Raw genomic sequence first — 24,593 nt, forward strand, 5'->3', positions numbered from 1 at the left:
GGCCCTTGGTGAGATCTATAAGCCTTTTTTCAGGCCTATTCTAGCAAATAGCAATTTGGGCTAGTTTTAGCTCCGCCCCCGTGGACGAGTTCTGATTGGGCAAGGTTAAACTGTTGCCTAGAAAATTAGCCAGCATTCCTGTAAGTACTTGTAGAGAAACAAACGTGCAGGGGCGGAGAGGTGTCTTCCGACTCGCTAAGAGGCAACGCCAGATGGAGCCACAGTTCACTAAACGCGGGAGGCAAGGCAAGTCGCTCTGCCTCTAGCGGTGCTTCTCAAAACACCTTTAGCCCCTGTTAAGTTCTCTTCAGCCATGTCAATAATGGAATGGTCTATTAGTGCGCTAAAGGGGAATTTGATTTAATGGAAAGGGTGAAGGCAAACGATTCTTAGCTTTATCAAGCTTTTTTTTTATTTATTTTTGCTCCAGTGTAATTGTCGAGCTAGGGCTTAATGACTTAGCAGTATGAAAGAAATGTTTATGAGACGCTAATATAGCCGCGCTTTATTTTAATTTTTAATGTCTATCGAGCCTTTTGCTAAAAGCTTGTCATAAGCTTTAGGTGCCATCTGGTTATAACAATAATATGTGACAAATTTACTAAAATATAAGTCGAAAACCAGTATTTTAATTCATTATGGGGGTACAGAGGCAAGATTAACGGTGTGGAGATTCCACTCCATATCACCTCTTTCCTCCAAGCTCTCAAGTTCGACTTTAGAGTAATACTGAGGATGGGGGGGGGGGTACGCGTACGTGAGAGTTCATGGCCTAGGAGTGCGACGTCACGAAAAAGTTCGTAGTAGCAGACCATTGCGTTATGTACAGCCCTGCCGCCGCTGCTGCGTAGAGCACGCACTAGGCAGAGGCTTTAAAAAAGGGATAAGACATTGGGGTGGGACTGATTGCGTATGTTGAGTCCTTGTCAAAAATATTCCCTATTCCAGCCTCCCAGGAAAAATTATTTCCCCCCGCGACACCCAGTTATAGGATCTCAACCTCTTGCTCCAGGCAACACTTCAGTGCCGATGTACTTGCTTGACTGTTTTTCCCACCACTTTACTAGCAGCTTTTGTTGACATCGTTGAAGCGAGAATTTCTCAGTGGCTTTTATTTATAAATCAATTTTTCGAGTCGTTGTCGTAATAGCAGCTGGAAAGAAGTCGGCCTTGCATTCATGATAGCCTAATTTATCGTTTAAATCTCAACAATGCTGGAAGAAAAGCCAGAATATTGGACAAGTCCTAAAGTTGTGGTATGTACTCTAAAACTGGATCCGCGATATTAATAAAATGTTTTAATCAAGAGGCGGCTAATAAACTTGACCGTGACATTGAGAACAAAGGGTTTAATTTTGAGTAGGTCGATGTTTATAACAGTAAAATAAAACAAAATTTTTACGCATCCAATGTAAGATATTAACAAGGGTTACTTTTAATATTGCTTTTGACCCTGATGTTGTTCAGAACAAAGGGTTTAATCTGGAGCAGGCTAATTAATACTGCAACTACGCGCAGTATTTAATTAACTAACAAGTTTTTGTGCATTGTTCCGCGTGCAATGCCAATTTGAGGATAATTGTAAAATTACCCTAATCATATTATGACATTTAAGTTGGTAGATGTCACAAATGGATAATAGCTTTTTTTAGCTTAGGTTACCATTATCTAAATAAGCTAGATGCAATGCAAGGTTTAAAGCTCTGTTTGTATTTTCGGCCATTGATTTGTAGCTAAATTTTTCTTTTAACTGAAGATTTAATTTTGTCATCAGTTGCTAACACAATCATATTAAATTAATTTTTTCTAAGCTCTCCATTAAACGAATGGCTAAAAGTGCGCCTCTTTTTAGGGTAGAAAGAAACTAAAAATAATAATCTTTTGGAAAAGGTGGCAATAAACAAGCTAATTAGCCATAATTTGGAAAGGTATCAATAATTAGGGGTAAAAACATATTCTATTTAGTAAAATTTTGGAAAAGGGGAAATTTATTCAGTTGATAAAACTTGATAATAACAAAAACAGGCGCACATTTAGTCGCTCATTCCATTAAGGGCTTATAAACCAATAACAAAATTAACTGAAAATTATAAATGCAAATGGGAAATAATTGCGTAATCTTGTACGTTTATTCTTTAAAACGTTTAAATTATTCTATTGGTGGATTCCTATCTTCTTAAAGCAAATTTATGAAAATTTAGTTGTCAATTGAGTTTAAAAATTCGTCGGTGCGTAATTTTAACAGAAGGGAAATGAGAGTGAATTGTTTTATTAAATGAGAGATCAAAACTATATAGCCGTACACTCTACAGGAAATTAAGTTAAAAATACATTAGAAATTTAAGGCACATTTTTAGGCACTCTGCTGCTATATTATCAGTTTGACAAAAAAAAACGGTTTTTCGATTTTTATTAGGTAATTAATGCGCAGTAATCTAATCTTAAAAATTAAAATTATCGGAAAATGGAGATTATAGTGGCCTTGTTAATGCTCTTAAGGCCGATCCACTTAATTTAAATCAAATAAGGAACTTTGACGCTCCAACCAGCCACGTCAGAGTGCATTATTTTTAAAAAACACCTTTACCATTCATTTAATAACTGGTTTAATGCACGCAAAAGTTAACTTTACTAGTACATAAAGTACGGTTACGCTGGTAGTAGTAAAAGTAGACTTCAATTGTTACTATCATAGCGGGAAAATATATAAGTGACAAAGAGAATGATTGCGAGGCCGCGATGATTCTTATAAATTTGGGAGGAGCTTAAATCGTATCCCTCTATTTACCACATCATTGGTCAATTGTGGTGAGGGTGGAAGTCGCCCATATCGCGAAGTTTCACTGCGAAGAAATTCCCATGGTAGCTAACTTTGACCTTCCTGCTTTGTGCTTTTGCAATGTACAAAGGAGTAGGAAGAACTTGAAGTAGATATCAAGTTCACCTGATGATCTTTATCCATTTTCCGATAAAATTTAAAGATACTAGATTTGCTGTAGTATCCATTTGATATCTAAATATTTCTTTTTAATTGTTTCGTGTTCAGCCATTAATTCTTAATTAATGGCAAGTAAATTTTTTCAAATAATTGAGAGGGAATAAATTAATGACCAGTAAATCAAGTTTATTCAACGGAATACAGTAATGGACCCTGATTTTTCTTAAGCGTGTATTTAAGTTTCAGTTAAAAAGAAACTTTAATATCTGATCCTTCAGTCAGGTGATTACCTCAGTCTTATCGATACTTTTTTAAGTCTTTGATCTAATCAAGACAATTTTGATTAATTTGCTTTTTGAAGTTTATTCAACGGAATATGCGTGAACCCTTACTTCTCTTAAGCGTGTATTTAAGTATCAATTAAAAAGAACTAATATCTGATCCTTCAGTCAGGTGATTACCTCAGTCTTATCGATACTTTTTGAGTCTTGCATCTAATCAAGACAATTTTGATTAATTGGCATCTTGAAGTGAATTCTAATCTACGTATTGTTTGCCTTCGTTTTATTTTGGCAATACAATTATTCACAATACATCACTATGTTTAAGGATGTAGTTAATTAAATGATAGCGTACACTAAAGGGGGCTAGAGACATTTCCCCCCCCCCCCTTTTCTTAACTTTAACTGCGCTTCAGGGTTGCCAGTAATTTGTGACTGTAGCATCTCTGGTTTGGAACTGAATGATTTGAACTGAAGTTCTCTGTCTGTTGTAGATGGCGGTTTAATTGCGCTCCCAAGTGACAGGCAACACTTGTCCGCGCACTATCTATTAAGGTAGAACCTGATCCCAGCACTCCCTTATTTTTATAAATATTTTTCCTCATTGGTATGAATTATGTCGAAAAATTATACAAGCCAACCTTGAAAAAGTATATATATATTAACATTTTATCAATCAATTTATGTTAAAAGAGATAAATTTCGTTTCTAAAGAGAAGGCATCGGCGGTGGGTAAAAATTACTTGAAGTACGTTGTAGGCATTTGACTAAAGAAAGACGTCATTCTAAGAAGCTTCGTTCGTTTTATTTTGAAAACTAGCACTTCGGGGAATAGAGCTATCTCAGTTGTGACGTCAGTGCCTTCTGCCTAGGTAAAACGTGGATTAACTTAACTAACGCGTACATTTTGCATTGTACATTAATAGTGATGAAAAGTTTACTTTTTTTGATAATTTATCCTCCCTTTATGCGATGATATATATGCAAAGGAGGCACACCGCTTTTAGGAAAATTATGGCTTTCGACGTATTCGCCATTAAGTTGTCCTTCACCACTAATTTTCGGGTTTCTTGAAAGGCATAACATAACAGGAGTGGATTATATGAAGTGACTAGCCATTTTAGTTTAGTAGCTGCAAATAATCAGTTACGCTCTAGACTATTCCATTAATTCCAGCAGAGAAACAAACACCACGTCAGGGAGGGCGCCTTCTTGGGTTATTTCCTTCGCGCCAAGAAGTACCACTAGATGTAGTGAGAGTCAGATGGCCTCCAATGTGTAGCCCCTATGCGTTGGTTTCTCTGTAAGTGTATAATGGAATGGCTTATAGAGAGTAGTTAGAGGGGTGTAGTTTAATATGGCTCCTCCCCTTTCCACCAATATGGCCGCAAACTTTACGGAATGGCAGGCTTGTGGGGGGGGGGGAAATGCATCTGATTGGCTGAGCGGAGGCGTGACTTTTAATGGGGATATTTTTACCCCTTTGCCCACTCCTTATTGCTATTTTTGGAAATTTACGTTCTAAAATACTGTGTGAATAAACAGTATAACCTATATGACTTTGTCCACTTGAAAACATGGAAATGTCCGAGTACTCTGAGGTCTTGACTTCGCGTAATGATCCACTTCTGTTTAATAGTCTTAGTCATACACAAATCATTGTCCTAACATGCATTAACGTTGAGAATTACTAATCATGGCGTGTCGTTATCCTTTACAACGCTTAAAGCCTAAAATTGAATTTTTTTCCTCGTTGTAGGAAATAAATTTTAAATTTACGACTGAGATTGGATGTAGAATTAATAGACCAAACTCTCGTGGACCGACATGTATTCTTAAACCCCCTTAAGGCCAAGGGATAGTCGTAGATGATTTTAACGTATTAAACCTTGATTCGAATTATCGCCTATCAGTTAATGTTTACGTATAGAAATTAGGCCACGCCTGTTCGCGGAAATTTTTCAATTTTATCCTTGAACCTTCTTTTCAATTTTGTTTCGTCAATTAACGGCCGATATTTAATATGGATTAATTTTTTTATCGTAAACTCTTGTTTAAATGATTTTGAGAGAATTTATCTGTTAGGACGAAGAGGGGTACTAAATTGCTCCGTGAACCCTGGGACAATTGACGACACACCCACGGGACGGGAGTGGGGCGTCTTATCGGGCCATCAGTGGATAAATCGAAAAACCTTCCAACCGCCCTATCTAGTGCCCTTTTTGCGTTTCTTGTTAAAGCTGGGTAGTTTTTTATGTAGGAAATTCCAGCGGTGGACTGAAAATTACTGTTAGAGCAATTAAAGCAAATGCTGTCTCCTTTGGCGCCTCTAACATGCCTTGATGGCATTGCTAAAACTAGCCTTTGACAAGCTTAGCGGCCCAGCTAACTCCACCCCCTCGACTATGTGAGCATCTAGTACCTTTTGTTTAAACTAAATCACAGCCGAGACCTTGCTTCAAGTGAATCAAATCATAACAAATTGGTAAAAAAACGCAAATCGTTGAGGAAAAATTTTTTCACGCTAAACCTATGCTACTACCACTTCATGAAAACGAGGAAAATAAAGGTTTTGCCCGAGGGAAATTTTTATTATTTTCAGCTCTTATAATAATATCACCCAAAGGTGAATTTTGTGGTAGATGTAATTGAAGGTTTTGCCAGTAAACAGTTTTTTCAAATAAGAAAACGTTTCTCAAGAAATTAGACGTAATTTATTTCTTTTTAAGTGTTTTTGTTTTCTCGTTCTGTCGAGTTTCGGTAGAAAATGAATTGCAAATGACGCGCGGAATATTATACGAACGCTTGCTCGTAATTAATTAATTATGGTTTTCAAGGCGCTGTCGTAATTTGGTTGAGTGCTATTGCCCATTAACTCGGTGGTTCATTATAAACGACGTGTAATAATTGTACTAGGTATTCCAGCATCTACATCTTTTGCAGTTGTTGTTTCATTTTGGAAACGGGTTTTCGTTTTGGTCTCTTAAAATAAACAGAAAGTAATGGTTTATGTTATGGTTATAATTATTGGTTTGCACGGGCTAAACTTGACCTATAATATCTAGGGCCACAGATAAAAATTTAGCTTGATCTCGACGCAGACCCTGAAAGCAAATATTGGCTGTGATTTAGTTCAAACAAATGTCACTAGGCTTAGATGTTTGCAGAGTCGAAGTCGAAGGGGGGGGGGGTTGACCAGCTTGCTAAAAAAGCTTGGAATTACAAAGGGTAGTAAGGTTTAGCCCGCGTTTACGAGTTCTGATTGGTTCTCGTCTTTTGCAAGGTAAAGTTGGCGGGTAGAAGATTAGCCTACACGTGACGTAAGGGGCGACATTTTCTTTAAAATGTCTTTTGGTTTTCCAAAAAGGATGATAGCAATATTTATATTTAATAATTTAGCTAGAAATTTATATTCATAAGCTTTTCTTTATAATTGAATTTTGAATGCATCACCAGCTTAATTTCTTAGACTTCAATTAGAGGGTTATTTAGTCTCTAATTAAATCCCCTTCACGAAACTCTCTCCCTCTAAAAACGAAATAAGGCTTTAATTATTGCATTGCCAATTAAAATTCTGTGAATTGAATAATTTTTTAAGGAATTTCTTAGAATTTCTTTTTCTGAACTAAGATTGACTACATGGTGTATAAACATTGGTACCTCTCCGAGTGACGATGACGTCACTGAGAGGTATTACACTGGACGTGTCAGTGTGTGTGTCTGTCACCGTGTTCGCAAACGTGTTCGCAAACAGCAATTTTTGGCTTCTACTCCCATCGTTAGGATTAAGACTAGGGTTACGAGAATCGTCTAGGCTCCCAATGGCGGGGTTTCCACCAAAGGTTCATGCAATTGCGCTTTTTCTAATCATTTACTGTGAATCAATCGCCTTATATACCCTAAATTTCTAAAAATTGTTAAAGAGGCATACGCTTGAATTCAAACGTCAACAATAGCTACGTTTAAAATTCTTTTAGGAATGAAGTTTTTAAAAACGATTTAAGTAGAATTAAGGTAAATTAATGACGATTAAAATAATTAATATCAATTATATTTATTTAATTATTTAAGTAAAACCTTTTAATCGCGTCTCGACTCGGAGAGGTTTATTTTGGTTTCCCAACTTGTTTCAAATGGAATTTACGTTTTCCCTTGAAGTTTATATCTTCCATGTTTACCGCATACAGAATTTTCCTACGCTTGGCTAGATATTGGAAAATATGGAAAAACATATTATAAATAATGAAAAGGGAAGAATTGATCGAACTCTTGTTTAGTATGCGTTAAGTGTACGTGCTGCTGAGTTTTCAAAAATGTGAATCGTGCCATGGTAACTAGCTTGTACTATTGTGGTATATAGAATGAATTTAGAATTTGTCGGGATTTGTTGTTTTGCAGAAGAATGAAAATTGTCTTGGTGAAAGTTAGATGAAAAGATTAGGTAACATAACCTTATACCTTAAAAATAACGGGCTTTTCAAAATATAAAAAAGAGTATTTAAAAGATTATCGCTTATTACAAAATAATAAGCATTTAATTTTTGTTTTAAAAACGTAAGGGTGTTAGCGAAGTCGTTTTCCTTTTTTTATAATTGACTTTATTTGTTCGTATAAAATAGACATTTGAATTTAACACGCTTGACTTTTAGCGTGCCACTGCCTGCAGTGGCGTTATTTATATTTAGAAAGTTATTGATGGACAGATACGTCCAGAATGAAACCTACAAATTAATTCTCCGAGTGGCTATGCATTCTTTTCACTTTACGAATAATTAACTCACTTTGATAAATATCACCATCGATATCACCTTTAAGCAAGTGTCCTCTGTGATTTAGTTAAAACAAATGCCACTAGATGCCCCCATGCTCAAGGGGTGGAGTTAACTCGTCCTCTAAGCTTAGATAAGGTTAGTTTTGGCCCGCCCTCGTGGACGAGAGCCGGTTGGTTCCAGCCTTTCACAAGGTAGAATTGGTGTGTAGGAGATTAGCCAGCATGTTAGGGGCGCCACAGAAGTCTTCAACATTTTCTTTATAGGTTAGGGATTTTACATTTTAAGTCTGAACTTTGGTACATAGTTTCAGGACTATTTTTTTTGTATTAAAATACATTTTTACCTTACAAGGCCTAGCAGCCAGTCTAATATATAAACTTATAAAATTGATAGAAATAAGTAAATTTTATTCAAACATTTTATTGCTTCAATTTCCAGAACTTACAGGCAACCACGTTGAAAAGTTTCTTTAACTACGTTATAGGAGAAACCACTTACATACATTAGAGGAACAAATACTTTGTTTCTTAACTTATGTTCGAAGTTGGGATCCGCAGTTCCCCAAGTTTTCTTTTGAATATTTTATATTTTTACTTATGTCTTTCCCAAGGTACTTTCTCCTTCTATCGACAAAGGAAAGGGTTTCTACAGGAAAGCGAAGCTACTGTTCAATATGGGGAAACAAGGATTATTTTTTGATCAATTACATATTCTCTTTCCTAATATTCTTAAGTTCACCATAAATTTTGAGTTTGGAAAAGTGTATACGATCAAGAAATTAATATTATCCTCTAGACCCAACATCTTAAAGTTTTAATATTACCATCGATTTGCAAACAGTTTTTCACATGATGCTAATATTGTCTCTGAAGACCATTAAAGAAAATATTGCTTCATGTAGCGCCCCTAACATGATGGCTAATCTTCTACACACCATTTTTACCTGGCCAAAGGCAGGAACCAATCAGAACCTTCATCATATTTTTTAGTGACGTTTTTTGAAATTGAAAATGTTCCATAGAAGATAAGAAACATTATTGTCCGTCAAATAACTGAAGAATAACGTTTTTCTTTGCAGTTAAAGTGCGTTGGCCCAAAACTCGTGCCGTTCTTCAAAACTGTGGCTATCTATTTCGTTCTGGCAATTCCTCGAGAGAATCCATCATGGTTCGCTTGCCTGATCAAGTGCCTTCCAGTGGTTTGGCTTTGCATATTCGTCGTTATGCACGGAATGAGTTTGGGAGAGAAGCACGCCTACTCCCGACGCATTCTCGTCGGCTTAATCTTTTCATGCCTAGGGGATGCCATGTTAATATGGCCCTGTTGCTTCATCTGGGGAATGCTCTTCTTTGGCATTGCTCACTTTCTTTACATCATTGCCTTTGGCATGCAACCCTTAAATAAAATTGCCGGCACCGTATGTGCCGTTGTTACCGCTGTTGGATGCACCTTATTATACCCCGGTCTTGTTGGTAAGTCCAATAAAATGCTACTTGCAAAGTGAGGTTTACGCGTCCAATATTCAAGAGGTCCTTGGCGTATCTATTATGGCAGTGTGAACAAAGGGCAAGTAAAATTGAGGCTTACTATGTGGGGCATCGCGTAAATAGTCATTTGGACTTTCCACCTTAAGAAAATCTCGAGATTTTAAATCTTGAAAATGAGTATTGCTTTCGTCTCTTGTCAGCAAGCACAAAGCTACGTTACATAAAGACCTTTCGTTGCGCGTGCTGCCAACCGAAGCTGGAACAGAGTATATATTGAATAATAAGTATAAGCTGTGGTCGGAGATAGGGAGTTGCCTATCCTATAGCGTGAAAACCAATTTCCTCACGCGCATCCTTTATCCGTGGTAAAGAAAATTTGACAAATCACTCCACAATGATAAGGATATTAATCTGATTTATGACACTTCGATCTTCCTGGATGGGTGTTTGTAGATGACTCGCAGCTAGGAATGCAAATTTACTGCCAGTTTTTACCATTCGTTAATGAAATAAAAACAAACGGAAGGCTCGAAATATTACTTTATTTAAAATGATTTTTGTTAAATCAGCTCTTGGTTCGGCCCCTATTTTCCTCCCCCATTCTAAAATATCATCGCGATGCTTACGAATTCTTCAGTGCCAACTCTAATTTCTTGGTTTTACTTCTGTACCCTCTTAAAACAGCCACTAATATTTTTATCAATATCCTTATCCTTAGGCTTGTACGTGGTAGCAGTTCCTCCTTACATATTTCTCCTGATGTTCATGGTATGGAGAGCAGTGGCTCGTGTCCAACTCTTCGGAGACCTGTGGACATGGACCAAGCTATGTTCCTGCGGAGGAGGCATCTTGTTCGCCATTTCGGACACTGTTATCGGATTTAACCAATTTAGATTCGCAGTGCCTTACGCGCATAATGTAATAATGATCACGTACTACGCCGCTCAGCTCGGCATCGCCTTGTCCGTCGTTGACAGCAAAGCTATGGCTGTCTTAAGCGCGGCGCAGGCTAATAACGCCAACTCGGCCGGTTCGCCGACTACTTTCTGTACACCTTTGAAAAAGAACTGTCAACTACCGCAGGTTTCAGTTAGTGATAGCAATTATCACTCGAGAAATGTTAAAAACGCGAAAGCGGATTAGTTGAAAAAAAACATACGCTATGTAATCCTGGTGAAACATTATTCCAATTATATGATTTCTTAATTGAGGCGTATAATAAGGAGACAATTTAGTTTAACGTTATTAATTATAATTCTGTTATTTTAGATTGTTTTTATTAATAATCAAGCGAGTATTGAAATTTAGGTGATCTTTTTTTTTTCGTTGTTTTTTTGATTTGTTCCACAGGTTATTTTCTTGTTTTTTAGATGTTAAATTAAATTAATATATTGGAACAAAAATTATTTTTTGGTCAATATTAAAAAACTGATTTTAATTAGCGGTCTTATTCCTGATCAGCGCCACCTACCCATAGCGGCGACTTTGAGAACTACTGTAAGCGGCAAGCCAATCAGATGTCGCTAAAATCTGGTGACGTCACTAACTGGCACTCTCGGGTCTTACCAAAAATGACGTCACCAGATTTTAGCGATATCTGATTGGCTTGCCGCTTACAGTAGTTCTCAAAGTCACCGCTATGGGTAGATGGCGCTGATCAGGAATAAGGCTAATTACTATGCGAATGTATAGAAACAATACAATACATTCAAGTCACTCTACATTATATTACCAGTTAAATTAAAAAAATTAAACTAAAGAGTACAAAATATCGAAAGCGGTTGATATATACGAGAAAGTTACGTACGTACGTTGATGTGAACCTCCGAAAGAAAAATTGTTACGTTAATATGGTCGAATTTAAGAATTCAAACCATGATATTGTAATATTTGAGTCGTCCAATTTTTGCCATTGGGTGTGTGTGTGTTAAGCAGTGCTTCCACGAACCCCGTGTCAAAAAATTACAAATGTGTATATATATATTGAGAAAAAAAAATATGCCAGAAATTACATTATATTCTTTTGTCAAGTATGGCCCGGGTATCAAACTGGATTGTACTCTAGTCAAATTACGACCTTTCATTTTGCGATGAAAATCGTTCTAAATTTTACTACTGCAAGAGACTTTTGCCGATTTCAGAGAACTTTGAACTTGCTTTCCTTATGGAAAAGGCCAAATTAATAAATAGCCATTTTATTGTTCTAACTTAACATTAGAACAATGAAAGAACATGTAGTTACGTTTGAGCACCTTGACGTGGTGTTCACTTTAAGTGAAACGGGAAATGTGCATTGTTAGTTAATTTGGCAAACGTGAATAGACTGTTTTTTCACTAGAGGGCGTCCCCCATCTCTTAGCTTCAACTTCAGTGAGCACTGTCTTGTTGGGCCCTCTGTGCGTCAAGTACACGGTGAAACTGAAATGTTAACTCTGCAACTTCTTGACTCACCAATGGCCTGGCAACACTAGCTAGGGAACGACAAAAACCCCTTTACTGGAATCTATTTATGCGTAAAAGCAGAAGGGGATAATTGAAGAAGGATGACACTCTGTATCCTTCTAATACTTTAGTTATGTAACGTCATTCTTCCCAGGCTCACGCGCCTTTTTGTTTATTTTCTCGCTCACCAAACTTCAGATGGGCATCGCACCGAAAGGTGAATTCTATAATTGTTTGGCACTAAATCCCCAGTAATCCACCCACAAACATCCACTTGACGTACGTGGGACAAAAATCCACAAGCGCATGCGTCTTGCCAAATAATTAAGCGCTAAAGAATTACGTAATGACCAGTGAACCATTTATCGCGTATGTGATTAGGTTTAGTAACCTTGCTCCAAATGTTAATTCTTATGTTGGGAAGAATGACGTTTCACTTACCCCGCTTTGTGCAGTACACTTCTCTCGAAGAGACGAATTATATACTTCTGATAAGACATTGTTTTCCCGTACTTCTTGAAAGTATATAATGTAAAATCTGATGCAAATGAAAATAATAGTTCCTCGCTTGTAGCTTCAATTTGTCTTATTGTAAATGAGGCTGGTAGGTTTATTAATGAGGCATTAACACTGGATGGTTAAAGCAACACCACAACCATTAATTAACTTCATACATTCATTTTGAGGAGTTTTACCGCGTGTTGATTCACAATATTGATTCAAACTAAACCAGATTCGATACGTAATAGTGTCCAACTCTGTCATCTAGCGTTTGCAGTGTGTAACATAGGGAAAATTTCTAATCCTCATTCAATGCTTAGCAGTTCTCCACTGTCTTATTTCACCAATCGCAAAATGCATCGTAATTAGCTCTTTTTCAAATCGTAATCATTCAGGATTTCTGTACTCATTAGCTAGGTCTCTCTCTCTCTCTCTCTAGAGAGACGTTTTTCGAACAAATTTAACTACATATTTCATTAAAATGGCAAAGTGTTCATTCAATCTATTCAAAAGAACATTCGTGTTATTGTCACAGCGTTTTTCACAGTGATTTATTATAGCAATTAAGATAATCAGCCTGTATATTAGAAATAACTATGAAAATGGTAGCTCTCTTACTTAAATGGATGGCATAGTGAATGCTGGGAAGGAGAAATTTTTAATCGGTTATAATATGAAGCGTAGCGCGGGATGCTGGTTTATCCTCAAGCAAAAAATGAACCATGCTAAGTAATTAGTTAGATTTCGTGGTGAAAGCTAAAAAAATATGTAAGAAACTTAGCCCGCATAAACCAGAGACGCGATGTTTAATGTGCACAGCACAGAGACACTACTTAACTGTCAAATGTGTTACCAGCTCTGTGGGAGTGTCTTGCAAATTGAACGTTGTTTGGAGTATTTAAATCAGTCAGATTCCATCGACTAAACGGTGACTGATTTGCAATGAATTTAGTTTTAGCCATGTTTTTGTCCCCATAATAATTTTCTCCTGCTTCTGTTGACCACACAATTGTTGTTAAGGTTGTACCCGACTCCTGGTAGCATTCCTTGTGGTTTAGTTTAGAAAAAGCCCCATTCTCGAGGGAACCACTAATCTTTGCAAAGACTAGTTTTAGCTCTGGACACTATCTGGATTGGTTCCTGCTTTTGGCAAGGTAAAATTGGTGTGCAGAAGATTAGCCAGCATGTTAGGTGCGCCACAGGAGCCAATCAACGTTTGCTTTAATACTACGTACCAAAAAATATTTTCTCTCGGAATTGATCTAGGCTACACCTAACCAAGTAGAAAATGCATGGTAGTTTTCTACTTGACAATTATAATCACTAGTTAATAACGATTTACTTCTATCAAAATAGAAAAACAGTAATTATTATGCTGGTACAACTAACAATGTAGAAATATTTTATTGCCGTGTGAAATTAGTTCAAACTTGTTGCCGTGATTTTTGCAGTATAATTAAAAGTATTTAAAAATGTGTGATTTGGATCGAAGTATGTGTATTTAAGTATTCTTCTTCATACTTCAATTATAATCTTGTGTATTTTTTAATTATGTAATATTGTTTCACTATTTTAATTTTTATTCTGTTTCTCGATATAAAATGTATTGGCATAGATTCATAGAAGATTATGTCTCAAGTGCTACGTCACGCAAACGAAATGTTTAAAACTGATACAAATTGCTAGATTTCTACTAAGGATGGTTAATTGACCCTCTGTTGAACCCGATACTGATTGAAAAAGATGATAAAACGAACCAATACCGATATTAACTCACGAAAAACTGAGTTGATAACGATAGTTTTAGACGTAAACGGCATCTAGCTATTGAAAGATTAAATTCACTAAATTTGCTTCTACGTATGTCTTCTAATATAATTATACAATCAATACCAATATTTACTCACGGCAGCGCCATCTAGCTTTAATTAAAATGATCAAATTTTAAATACTATTAAATATTAAAATTTAAGTGGTTAATTACGTATAACTTTTAATTTTAATTTCTTAAACTAATTAATACCGCTATTTACTCACCAAAACGGAACCAATAAAATTAAAAATACTTTCGAAAATTTAAAATTAATGAGAAAATTCCTGACAAGCGTTACTAAGTATAATTTTGATTTCTAAAATAATTACACAATGCATTGTACTGGTTAATCCATAATTTTTACATTCCAGAAGTTCTATACTGTAAAATATTTCAATCAAAAAGTACAGTGAAATTAACTTTAAAGAATATCAATGAAAATTACGGAATAATAGCTAGGTGCTATGTGGTTCATGCTAGCCAAGACTTTTTTCTTGCGAAGTTATCGACTAACACTATATAGTAGCGGGGATAGATGTAATTTTAGAAGTAGGAATGGAGAACGGAACGGTTAGTATTTACTTCAGTTATTCCGACTCATAGACCACCCAGTATAGAGCCCCTCCCTCCAACACGTAACGAAAATTCTAAATTATCTTATTGGCTGCTCACTTCAACTACGTTTTGATGACGTTGCTGACGGGGACGGCGAAAAAACGTTATTCCTTTTTACCTCTGTCGCTATGGCCCTTCCGTCTCTTCTTTCATATCCCCCCCCCCGTCCCGGGAAGGGGGTCCGGGATTACTCTGTTCTCCATTCCTGCTTCTAAAATTAAATCTATCCCTGATAGGGCTAAATTTTGAATTTTCGCTAATTCTAGTGTTAAATATTAACGGGCGGTTTGAAATTAAAATGCGTTAGATTAATAAACTATAGACTCTTTCTATTTCTTATAAAACATATATTTTAGTGGGTGTTGAATCTATTCCATAATTTGAAGAGCTTTATATAATATCCTCTTGTTAAATGTTAATATAGACATTAAAATGTTTCGTATGATAATTTTCTTCGTACAATTATGTAAGTTTTATTTTCCCTTTCTTAAAAATTATATAATATATAAAAATTAGGTTTATTAGGCTATATTTTACTTTTTTGATTTAATTTTTAAATACTTAAATATTGAATTTGGGAGGTTGTTGAAGCGATGAATACCAAAGTTAAATTTAATTCGAATGCTTAATTAAAGCAGTTTGGTTTTAAAAGATTAATTAATAATTACTGCATTTGAAACACGCAAAGTTGGTTGCAATCTTTGAAAATTAAAAATGCTCAAAATAAGGTACAAAAGCCTATTACATTTTTAGATTAAAATATACCAAAAAACATAATTTGAGGAATAATTTGCTTAAATGTTATTATCCCGAAGGGTCCGTCATTGCCAAAAAATCGCGTACGCTCGGGGAAAAATCCAAAAACAAATCCAAAATTCCAGTGAAAATACAAAAAGGATTTTGTATTTTTTGAAAAATCCGAAGATCTTTCAAAAGTTTCAAAATATATAAAACTATGTAAAAAATCCGAAAATCCAAAATTTTGTGAAAATCCAAAAAAAAATCCAAAATTTTGTGAAAATCCAAAAAAAAATCCAAAATTTTGTGAAAATCCAAAAAAAAATACAAAATTTTGTGAAAATCCACAAAAAAATACAAAATTTTGTGAAAATCCACAAAAAAATCCAAAATTTTGTGAAAATCCACAAAAAAATCCAAAATTTTGTGAAAATCCACCAAAAAATCCAAAATTTTCAAATTCACAAATCCAGGAAGACGATAAAAATTACAGTTAAAAATACAAAATCCTTAAAAAATACGAAATCCCAAAACAAATTACGAAATCCCGGAAAAAATACAAAATCCCGAAAAAAAAACGAAATTCCATGAAAAAATTCAAAAAAACAACGGTTTTTTTGAAAATCCTACTGGATTTTGGATTTTTTATAAAAAATCGACAAATCCATTAAAAAAAAAGTACGTAAAAATCCATAAAAATCCGAGGGATTTAAAAATCCCGTACGTTTTTTTTCGAATGACGGACCCCTCGTATTATCCCCATACATTTGAAGATTATATCCTGTTTATTTATTCATTGAGGGTCACGAAAACCCACGGCTTACTTTATAGTAGTTGACCTTTCACAATCAAGCAAACGTATGTAATGTTATGGAATAAACTTATGTTTCAAAGTTAATCCAAATAATTTAATTTAATTTGTTTAACTAATTTAATTTTTATTCCAGATACACCGAAACAAGCTTTCCTGCAAATTAAGAGTTGCCCCAATTCCAGTTCAACCAAAAGAAATATGACACATACTACTTTAGTATTAAACGTGAACGGTGAATGAAAAAGAAATATTTATTCTATGAAAATTTACAATGATATTTTTATTGATTTGAACAGCTTTTTAACGATAAAAGAATGTAGTTTTGGATCGGCAACTAGGAATAGTTCCTTTCATTCGTAAACGTCGAACAGCCTCTCTTAAATGTTTGGGTTGAAGTGGACCCGTATCTTCGTAATTTTCCATCACATCCAAAGCTACGTTTGAATAAAACAAGTGACGACTTACTTTTTAATATTTTAGATGCAAAATAGACGTACCTTCTTCGATAACCTCTCCAACAAAAACCTTAGCGATACCAGAGACAGCGATGACAACATTTTGAGATACTGAACATCCCGTTATAGACTGCATCAACTACAGAAACGGTAAAAAAATAAACGCTTATGCGTAGGCAGTCAACGGGCGCCATCAGGGTTCATAAAACTTTTGGAAAACCGATTTCCCTGAGATTTCCCGAGTTTTAGAGTTTTTTCCCATATATTTTCCCGAGTTTTCCAGGTTTCCCATATATGGAGTAATAAGAACAGGAGTGGTTTTTTATAGTTTAAGCAACCCCTTCAGAGAATACATACTCAAAACCCGCACAAATTTCCCTGATTTCTCTGAATTTACTAAAAATTCTATATTTCCCTGATTTTTTCCAGGTTTGTATGAACCCTGACCATGAACACATACTCTTTTTATTGCGGCTTTAGGGAAGGCAGATCTTCTAAACATTTCGTAACGATTCAACTGTTCCTCGGAGAAATTGGAAACTAAAACTCTGAAACAAAAACCTTGTGTATTTATTCTTCAGAGTCGATGGTATAACACTTACTGCATTTTTTCCCTTTCTTCCTCCTCTAATTGAGCTTTGGTTTTAATTGGTTGGTGAACGGGAGTTTCGGGTTGACTTATTTCATCATCTAGATCGGCGTTCCAAGCTCCTTGACTAGAATTTCCATCGCCCAGCAGCTCATCCGCAACATCCATTTGGTTCTCCATTGAGGAAGCGGCGTTTTCGTTCGAATCTTTTTGAGATGATAGTGTTGGCTCGTTAAATACGTCTAGGGATTCCAGGAATTTCGACGAGTTATGAGAAGGTGAACCGTCTTCCTTTGGAGTGTTATCCTTAGCCGGGACCGAGTCATTCATTGGTAGACTATCGTGACTGTCGTCGCTTTTGTCTCCTGATGCATCTGGCATGTTTTCAGAGTCTTCAATGTCGCTGTCTTGGTCCATAGCTTGCAGTTCACTCTTAGCCGAGTCCATAGATGAGGTGTTTGCGTGCGAATCAAAATTCTGTACTTAGTAAGGCTCTGGAAAAAAAGATTCACTTGGGTAATTAGATCCAAAAACTGGTCTAAATGGGACATGATCTAATTTTTATAGTACATAGGCAACCCTCAGTCCAATAACCCATTTTTAAATTGAAAACTAAAGTAAACTAAGTAAAAACCCCCTCAGTATCTGCATCAGTTCATAAGAAATGTTCCGTAAGTTTGTCACTAGTTACTGAGAGCTTGTCATGAAGTGATTGAAGTAGGTGAAGCGCCATACATTCTCGTAAAGCGACGCCTGGTGAGGTGCTGTCAAAGGCTTGGTACATACTAAATAGGAAGATGGACTGCAAAACTGAGTTTTGTCAGTTCTCGCGTCGTTCTCGAACTAGCTCTCAGTAGCTTCTCTAGCATTACGAAGTATTTAAGTCTCATACTTGTGGAACATATCTTATAAACTTATGGTATCAGGAATTGGTACATTTCTGGCAAAACGCTAAAGATGCAATTACATTCACCCTACACGACCCACACAATGAAGGTAGAAAATCTTCGATTAAAGGTGGAGTTTTATTCCCATGTATTTCCCTCTTAGTTAAAAGTTTTAATAGTAAATACTGCATGTGTTGAAGACTCCTTTACTAACAAAAAGTTAAAATAGTCTAGTTAATCGAAACCAAGTACATTTATTACCAAATTCAATCATGTTAAGAATTATCAAACAGCTTTAATGTATAGCCATTAAATTTTTAATTAATAATGATACAACATTGCGGCTCAAATTCAGGTATTTGTAAACAACAAGTCACGGTATTACACGCTTGTACAAAATCCTTCAAAATTCATTTTACTAAAACAAATCAATAATTATTTTGCATGATGGGGATTAATGATAACAATACAGCATAATATTTAAAGGAAAAGGTTAGCATGCGTAACATTATATCCTTAAAAAACAGCCTTTTTCTAAATATGAAAGGAAAAATATAAAAAATAAATAAATAAATGATCTCTAATAACAATATAATTAGCTTTAACACGAGGACTACCGCGTTGCCATTGGTTTATTTAGCCTGAACCTCTTGCCCATTCCTCTCAGCCTGTGAGAATTCAACCAATCCCGTAGGGGTAAGAGGTTCAATTTAGCAGACGCCACTAAACCAGTGGCGGATGGCGCAGTAGTCCTTGATTGTTTTTAAGACTAATTAAATGCTAATTAATAATAATAAGATATCATTTATTCTTTTTAATATTTAATTCCTTAAGACCGTTGTTTTAAGGCATAATGTTAATAATGTTACGTTTACTGACCTTTTCCTTTAATTACAGCCGGTTACAAATTATATGGGAAAATCAACAACATGATCATTTTAAAATTATAAGGGACTTATCGGTCCATGTGACAAATAAAGATCTTCATGATTGAGCTCAATCTCTCAGTCAACCTTCAAAACTTAAGTGCATTGATAAACATCATGATACTAGCAGTATATGATATTTAAAATTCAAATTGAAATGCACAAACTGTGAAAGTTTTAACAGAATCTTTGAATATAATATACATATAATTCATTTCTTATTAATTGCTTGTTGCAAGATCAAAAGCGTACATAATCATCGCCTACGTATAAAAATATATTCCAATAGTTCATTTGGGTGACATTATTTGCATGGCTTCGAGTTTCCTTTTATATTCTTCAGCTTCGTGTTCCTTTTCCTTTAATTGCGCTTTGTACGCCGCAGCCTGTCGTCTCACATCCTCAAGTTCCAAGCGTAACTTTTCTCGTTCATCCAAAATTTCGGGTTCTTCTTCAACTTCTTCTTTAATATGAATAACTTCGTTTTGTTCCTCTCGCTTATCGTTAGAACTTTTTTGGAACGTTAAAGTCTGTACAAGCTCTCCAGTTTCATTTTGTCCCGAACTAACCAACATAATTGGTATATTTTGCGAAGCGCCCGATTGATCGGTAACGATAGTAAACACTTGTTTCGATTGATTCTTGGAAGCGGGCGAATCCGAATTCGTTTTATTTTCATTCTTTGATGACTGATTTTGATGATCTTTCACCCAATTTAACGCTAATTTTCCAGCTTCGGTCAGCGAGATAGACTGTCCACCTTCGAGAGCCGAAGATACGATTGTGGAATTGTCAGCGGGTAACATTTGAATTCCATGGGTTTCTAACCATTGCAAAGTATCAGCGGTGGTTATATTCGCATTTGGAGCAGTTGCTTCGGCTAATGCGGCTAAAGTTGCCAAAACATTAGCGCTTGAATCCGTCTCTTCTTGTACTTCCGTACCTCCTTTATCAGTATTGTTCGATACTTTCTGCAGACTTGACAAATTAGCTTGAAGTATAATCGGCTTGTTTATATTCTTTATGGTTTTAGCTGGAAACGTTTTCTTAGTGGTATTGTTATTGTTATTGTTTTTATTCGTTACGTTATTAGCTTTACTAACGTCCGATTTTTGCATAATAGGTTTCAAAACAACCGGGTTTGTTGTCGTAACCTTTGACTGCTGATTTTTAAGTTGAATAGCGCCTTGGGTGGCTAGTTCGTGTTGACCATTACCTACGCATAAAAGAGGGATCAAATCCGGTCGGCCATTATCTACGGCAATGTTAATGGGGCTTTTGAAGAATTTACTCGAAGCGCAAACATTAGCGCCACTTTTAACCAAGAAGTTTATAACTGGCGTATGACCTCTTTCGACAGCCCAGTGTAACGCGGTCATTTTTAGCATGTCTTTGGCTTCAATATCGGCGCCGTGTTTCAGCAAAAGTTCAACAATTTCCAAGTGGCCTTCTTGAGCGGCAACGTGAAGTGGCGTACGTTCGACTTTGGTGCGAGCGTCTCGGCTTATGCCAGCCCGTAGCAGTACTTCCGCCGTTTCTACATGACCATATTGAGCGGCTAAATGTAACGGAGATGTACCGAGCCAATCTGTTGTGAACGGAGCACCGCTGGTCATAAGTTTTCGCACTTCTTCAGTCTCACCCATTTTTGCCGACTCCAGTAAGTTTTTTCCAAGATCCATTAGTGACATTTTTAAAGTCTTTTATTATCTATGACGTACAACAAAAGTGGTTTCTCTTCATCAGTAAAAGTACACCCTAGAAAAAAAATTTTTGAAATGGAATAAAAAAGTTGTTCAGTTTTTGACAAGCTAATTTATGCAAAAGTAGTTTTTGACAAGCTAATTTATGCAAAAGTATATAGATATAAAAACTAAAAGTACACTTTATCAGAAGGGGATAATGGAAGAAGGATGACACTCTGTATCCTCTTAATGGTTTAGTTATGTAACGTCATTCTTCCCAGGCTCACCCTTTTAGTTTGCTTTCCCGCTCATCAAACTACAAATGGGCATCGCACCGTAAGGTGAATTCTATAATTGTTTAGTACTAAATCCTCAGCAATCAAGTAGACACAAACCTTGATTGTCTTGAGGTGGGACAAAAATACTCAAGCGCATGCGCATTGGCAAATAGTTAAGCGCTAATAGAGTAATGATGAGGGAACTATTTATCGTGTATGTGATTCGGTTTAGTAACCTTGCTCTAAGTGTTCCGATGTTGGGAAGAGTGACGTGACACTCACCCAGCTTTGTGCTTGTACACTTCTCTCGAAGAGAAGTATTATATACTTCTGACTTTATTAACAATTCCCCGCCTATGGCTGTAGACATGTAAACTGAGAAGCAAACTACTACCCTCTACTAAACCCTACAAGAACCAACCAATCAGAGAAGAGCTTCTAGACATCATAGGTTTATAAAAATAGTGCATGATGCTGGTGATCGAAGCGTTAATTTTTGGTACTTGATCTAGCATCTGCTACCATTTGAGCATATTCACGGCTTGTTCCCTGTGCCACGGTCAGGAAGGTAATCACATAAAGGAGGGGGGGGGCAAGTCAACACTGTTCTGGGATAAAGGAGGGCTTCTCATATTACATGGCACGAGCAAGTTACAACAACGTGTACTTTTTGTTTTTATATTTACTTTTGATTTAGATCTATCTCGTGAGATGGTTTAATAACTCCATAGATAATTTTAATAATAACTCATCTTTAATTGAAATTATGACTGGGTGTATAATCAAGACTTAAGTATATCTAGGTAAAGAAGGACAATTACAATTTTTACAAGGCCATTTTGGGCTGAGGATTGTAGCCAATTCTTTCATGAACGAGTTTGCTTTTAGAGGAATTTCCTTGAGTTTCTTGCGACGGGCGATTTGTTTCAGCCTCCATATCCAAACTGCGCGCGATCATTCGGACTTCGATTTCTTTCTTTAAGTTTTCGTACTCTTGCAAATCATCCAGTTTCAGTTCTATACGAGTAGGGTTTCTTCGAAACATTTTGCAAAATCTGTTTGCAATATAAAAGGGATCTCAGATGCCACAGGCACATCCAATTAGCATCATATGTATTATAGACATTTTTGTCATTAAACGATCAATAGTCATTGGAGATTTGGTAGCACGAAGAAATAGCAGAACCTCCCCCCCCCCCCCGTACTATCCTCCTACTATAATCACATTATAAAGTATGGGACTTAAAGGATAAATTCTTTGGTTTTGAATTGAGGATTGCCCAGTGCCCACCACTTATTAAGACTGAGGATCAGGGTGGGAAATAAGGATATTTTTAAACTGGCCATTGGGCCAGCGACCCCTCTGGCCTGGAATAAATAAACTGGTCCATGACCACTGACCAGGGCGCGTCGTCTGCTAAATTGAAGAAGTGGATAATTAAAATATATTAGCTAATGTCTGGACTCTGGAAACCCTTGAGTTTTCATAGTGCCTGTGGACCACTGACCCCCCTCCGAGTTAATTTTTAAACTGGTCCAGGCAATTTTTAAACTGGTCATTTGCCCTGTGCCACCGCCTTATTTCCCACGCTGCTGAGGATTATGCACAGAAACACGTGAATAAAGTACTTTTTCAAAGATACCAAAGGACAACATAGCAATTCTCATTAAACCTTTGGAGATGCGACCAAAAACTAGGGCTGTTCGATACTCCTTGATGCCAACTTACCTGCATCAATAACAAAAAGTTTTGATACTCCTGAGCTATATAGGGGTGTTCGATACAACCATAGCCCACTTGATCACGCACGCTGGCTGCACGCGCTCTAGAAGCCCGTCCAAACGATTCTTTTTTACATGTTAACTCGCGAATGCGGCGCGTCACATAGGTTCGGTCTAAAATTCAAACCCGTCTGGTTTTAACATGGGCGTCTATGGGAGGGGACCAGTTTTATCAACGTTTTTAACAATATTAGTGCATCTACTGGTTCAAATCTCTTGAATTTTTAATGAGAAGTGTATTGAAAGGTTTGATATTATCCTCTATAATAGTTATATAATCAGCTATAATAGTTTTTTTTATAAAAAATAAAAATCATCACATAGTAGAGAAATAAATCCTTCAATTTCTCTACTATGTGATGATTTTTATTTTTTTTTTAAAAAAACTATTATAGCTGAAGACTTTAAATTTTACAGGATAATATCAAACCTTTCAATACACGTCTGATTAAAAATTCAAGAGATTTGAACCAGTAGATGCACTAATATTGTCAAAAACGTTGATAAAACTGGTCCCCTCCCATAGAGGCCCATGTTAAAACCAGACGGGTTTGAATTTTAGACCGAACCTATGTTATTCTCATTTTTAGGGTCGATTGAGCGGGCTTCTAGAGCGCGTGCAGCCAGCGTGATCAAGTGGGCTATGCTTTAAGAGACGATTTTCTTTCTTTCCTTTAATGGGGCGGAGGGAGGGAGTCTGTTTGTTGTCATGGTACCAAACATTCACTCAGTGTTGCCGCTAATAAACATTACTGATCATAGATGTATATTATTTTTCATTCCCAACACTAATTCAACTTTTCTCTATCCTGTCCTAAGTTCTGTTCGTAAGATCCCAACTAGCAAGCAACTACTGTTTTAGCGCTTTTGTAAGCCTTGGACATAGAATCCGTCCCGAAGGAAACAGACATATTTGTAATTTTTAACTTTTATTTCACATTATAACTTACCAGCTTCCAATATCCAAAAAAATCAAATTTCCGAAGCGTGATGTGATATATTCTCGCGTATCAAATGACAGTTACTGAGAGTCGACCATAGACAAGGACTACGAATTTGTACGAAAATTCTGATTTGTAACGCTACCAAAGAGGCTATATACCTCTACGCCATAGGCACATGCGCGAGGTACACTGTTCTTTGCAGTTTGCACCAAAGAGAGTATAGAAGAGGAGTGGAAAGAGGAGCAAAACTTGTCCCGCTTTTCTACCGCGCATTGAAGATGCGCGGTACCGAGGCATTTCCGTTTGAGACATTAAATGGTATGTAGGTGGCGCAACTGAGCCGGAAACTCCCTCGTACCGCTAGTATAATTTAGGCGAGACATAACTATTTACGCTTGTGGAGCGGGGGAGCTTCCACTCCTCCCTTATATTCTCTTTGTTTGCAGTTTGCACTTATCCAAGTAAATAAACAGGGATACTTACAGTGGGATAAAACTCACAGAAGCAGTGAGGTTAAGGCACCATAACGGGCGGGCTTTTCGAAAATGCCTCGTACTTTGAGGGCGGTTAAACAATTTTTTGCACCATTCTGAGCTGAAACCAGTTTATATTTCCATATTAATTTTTCTAGTATTGGGTTATAATA

At 36.3% G+C, this 24,593-nt stretch overlaps 3 protein-coding genes across 4 annotated transcripts; 1 reads left to right on the forward strand and 2 right to left on the reverse strand.

Moving 5' to 3' along the window:
• The first annotated feature begins 962 nt into the window (after positions 1-962).
• Positions 963-16,485, forward strand: LOC149588148 (lysoplasmalogenase TMEM86A). The gene is made up of 3 exons (XM_089862913.1): positions 963-1,256; positions 9,070-9,463; positions 10,197-16,485. Exons 1-3 carry the CDS (start codon positions 1,212-1,214, stop codon positions 10,619-10,621), a joined length of 864 nt encoding a protein of 287 aa, XP_089719039.1. The 5' UTR covers positions 963-1,211; the 3' UTR covers positions 10,622-16,485.
• Positions 16,486-16,633: 148 nt separating this feature from the next.
• On the reverse strand, positions 16,634-24,135 carry Taf11 (TATA-box binding protein associated factor 11). The gene is made up of 5 exons (XM_089862914.1): positions 23,954-24,135; positions 17,459-17,939; positions 17,317-17,404; positions 16,899-16,995; positions 16,634-16,835 (listed from the first exon to the last, which is right to left on the reverse strand). The coding sequence occupies exons 2-5, from the start codon at positions 17,890-17,892 to the stop codon at positions 16,702-16,704; spliced, it is 753 nt and encodes a 250-aa protein (XP_089719040.1). The 5' UTR covers positions 17,893-17,939; positions 23,954-24,135; the 3' UTR covers positions 16,634-16,701.
• Positions 18,567-22,183, reverse strand: Atac3 (Ada2a-containing complex component 3). 2 transcript variants are annotated; one of them, XM_089862912.1, is made up of 2 exons: positions 22,043-22,183; positions 18,567-20,968 (listed from the first exon to the last, which is right to left on the reverse strand). In XM_089862912.1, exon 2 carries the CDS (start codon positions 20,947-20,949, stop codon positions 19,549-19,551), a length of 1,401 nt encoding a protein of 466 aa, XP_089719038.1. In that variant the 5' UTR covers positions 20,950-20,968; positions 22,043-22,183; the 3' UTR covers positions 18,567-19,548. The 2 variants fall into 2 exon arrangements, with proteins under 2 accessions (XP_089719038.1, XP_089719037.1); XM_089862911.1 differs by having other exon boundaries at positions 18,567-21,016.
• Positions 24,136-24,593: the final 458 nt, after the last annotated feature.

Source organism: Phalangium opilio, unplaced genomic scaffold (genome assembly GCF_054372755.1).
Source record: "Phalangium opilio isolate 3A_F unplaced genomic scaffold, DU_Popi_V2 ptg000662l_1, whole genome shotgun sequence".
In the NCBI taxonomy this organism is placed as follows: Eukaryota; Metazoa; Arthropoda; class Arachnida; order Opiliones; family Phalangiidae; genus Phalangium; species Phalangium opilio.

Coding starts and splice junctions, on each gene's coding strand:
- Atac3 (XM_089862912.1), bottom strand. CDS start 20,949: ATGTCACTAATGGATCTTGGAAAAAACTTACTGGAGTCGGCAAAAATG.
- Taf11 (XM_089862914.1), bottom strand. CDS start 17,892: ATGGACTCGGCTAAGAGTGAACTGCAAGCTATGGACCAAGACAGCGAC. Junction 17,405..17,458: donor GAAGAAAGGGAAAAAATGCA/GTAAGTGTTATA, acceptor TTTTTGTTTCAG/AGTTTTAGTTTCCAATTTCT. Junction 16,996..17,316: donor CTAAAGCCGCAATAAAAAGA/GTATGTGTTCAT, acceptor CCGTTTCTGTAG/TTGATGCAGTCTATAACGGG.
- LOC149588148 (XM_089862913.1), top strand. CDS start 1,212: ATGCTGGAAGAAAAGCCAGAATATTGGACAAGTCCTAAAGTTGTG. Junction 1,257..9,069: donor GGACAAGTCCTAAAGTTGTG/GTATGTACTCTA, acceptor TTTTCTTTGCAG/TTAAAGTGCGTTGGCCCAAA. Junction 9,464..10,196: donor ATTATACCCCGGTCTTGTTG/GTAAGTCCAATA, acceptor CCTTATCCTTAG/GCTTGTACGTGGTAGCAGTT.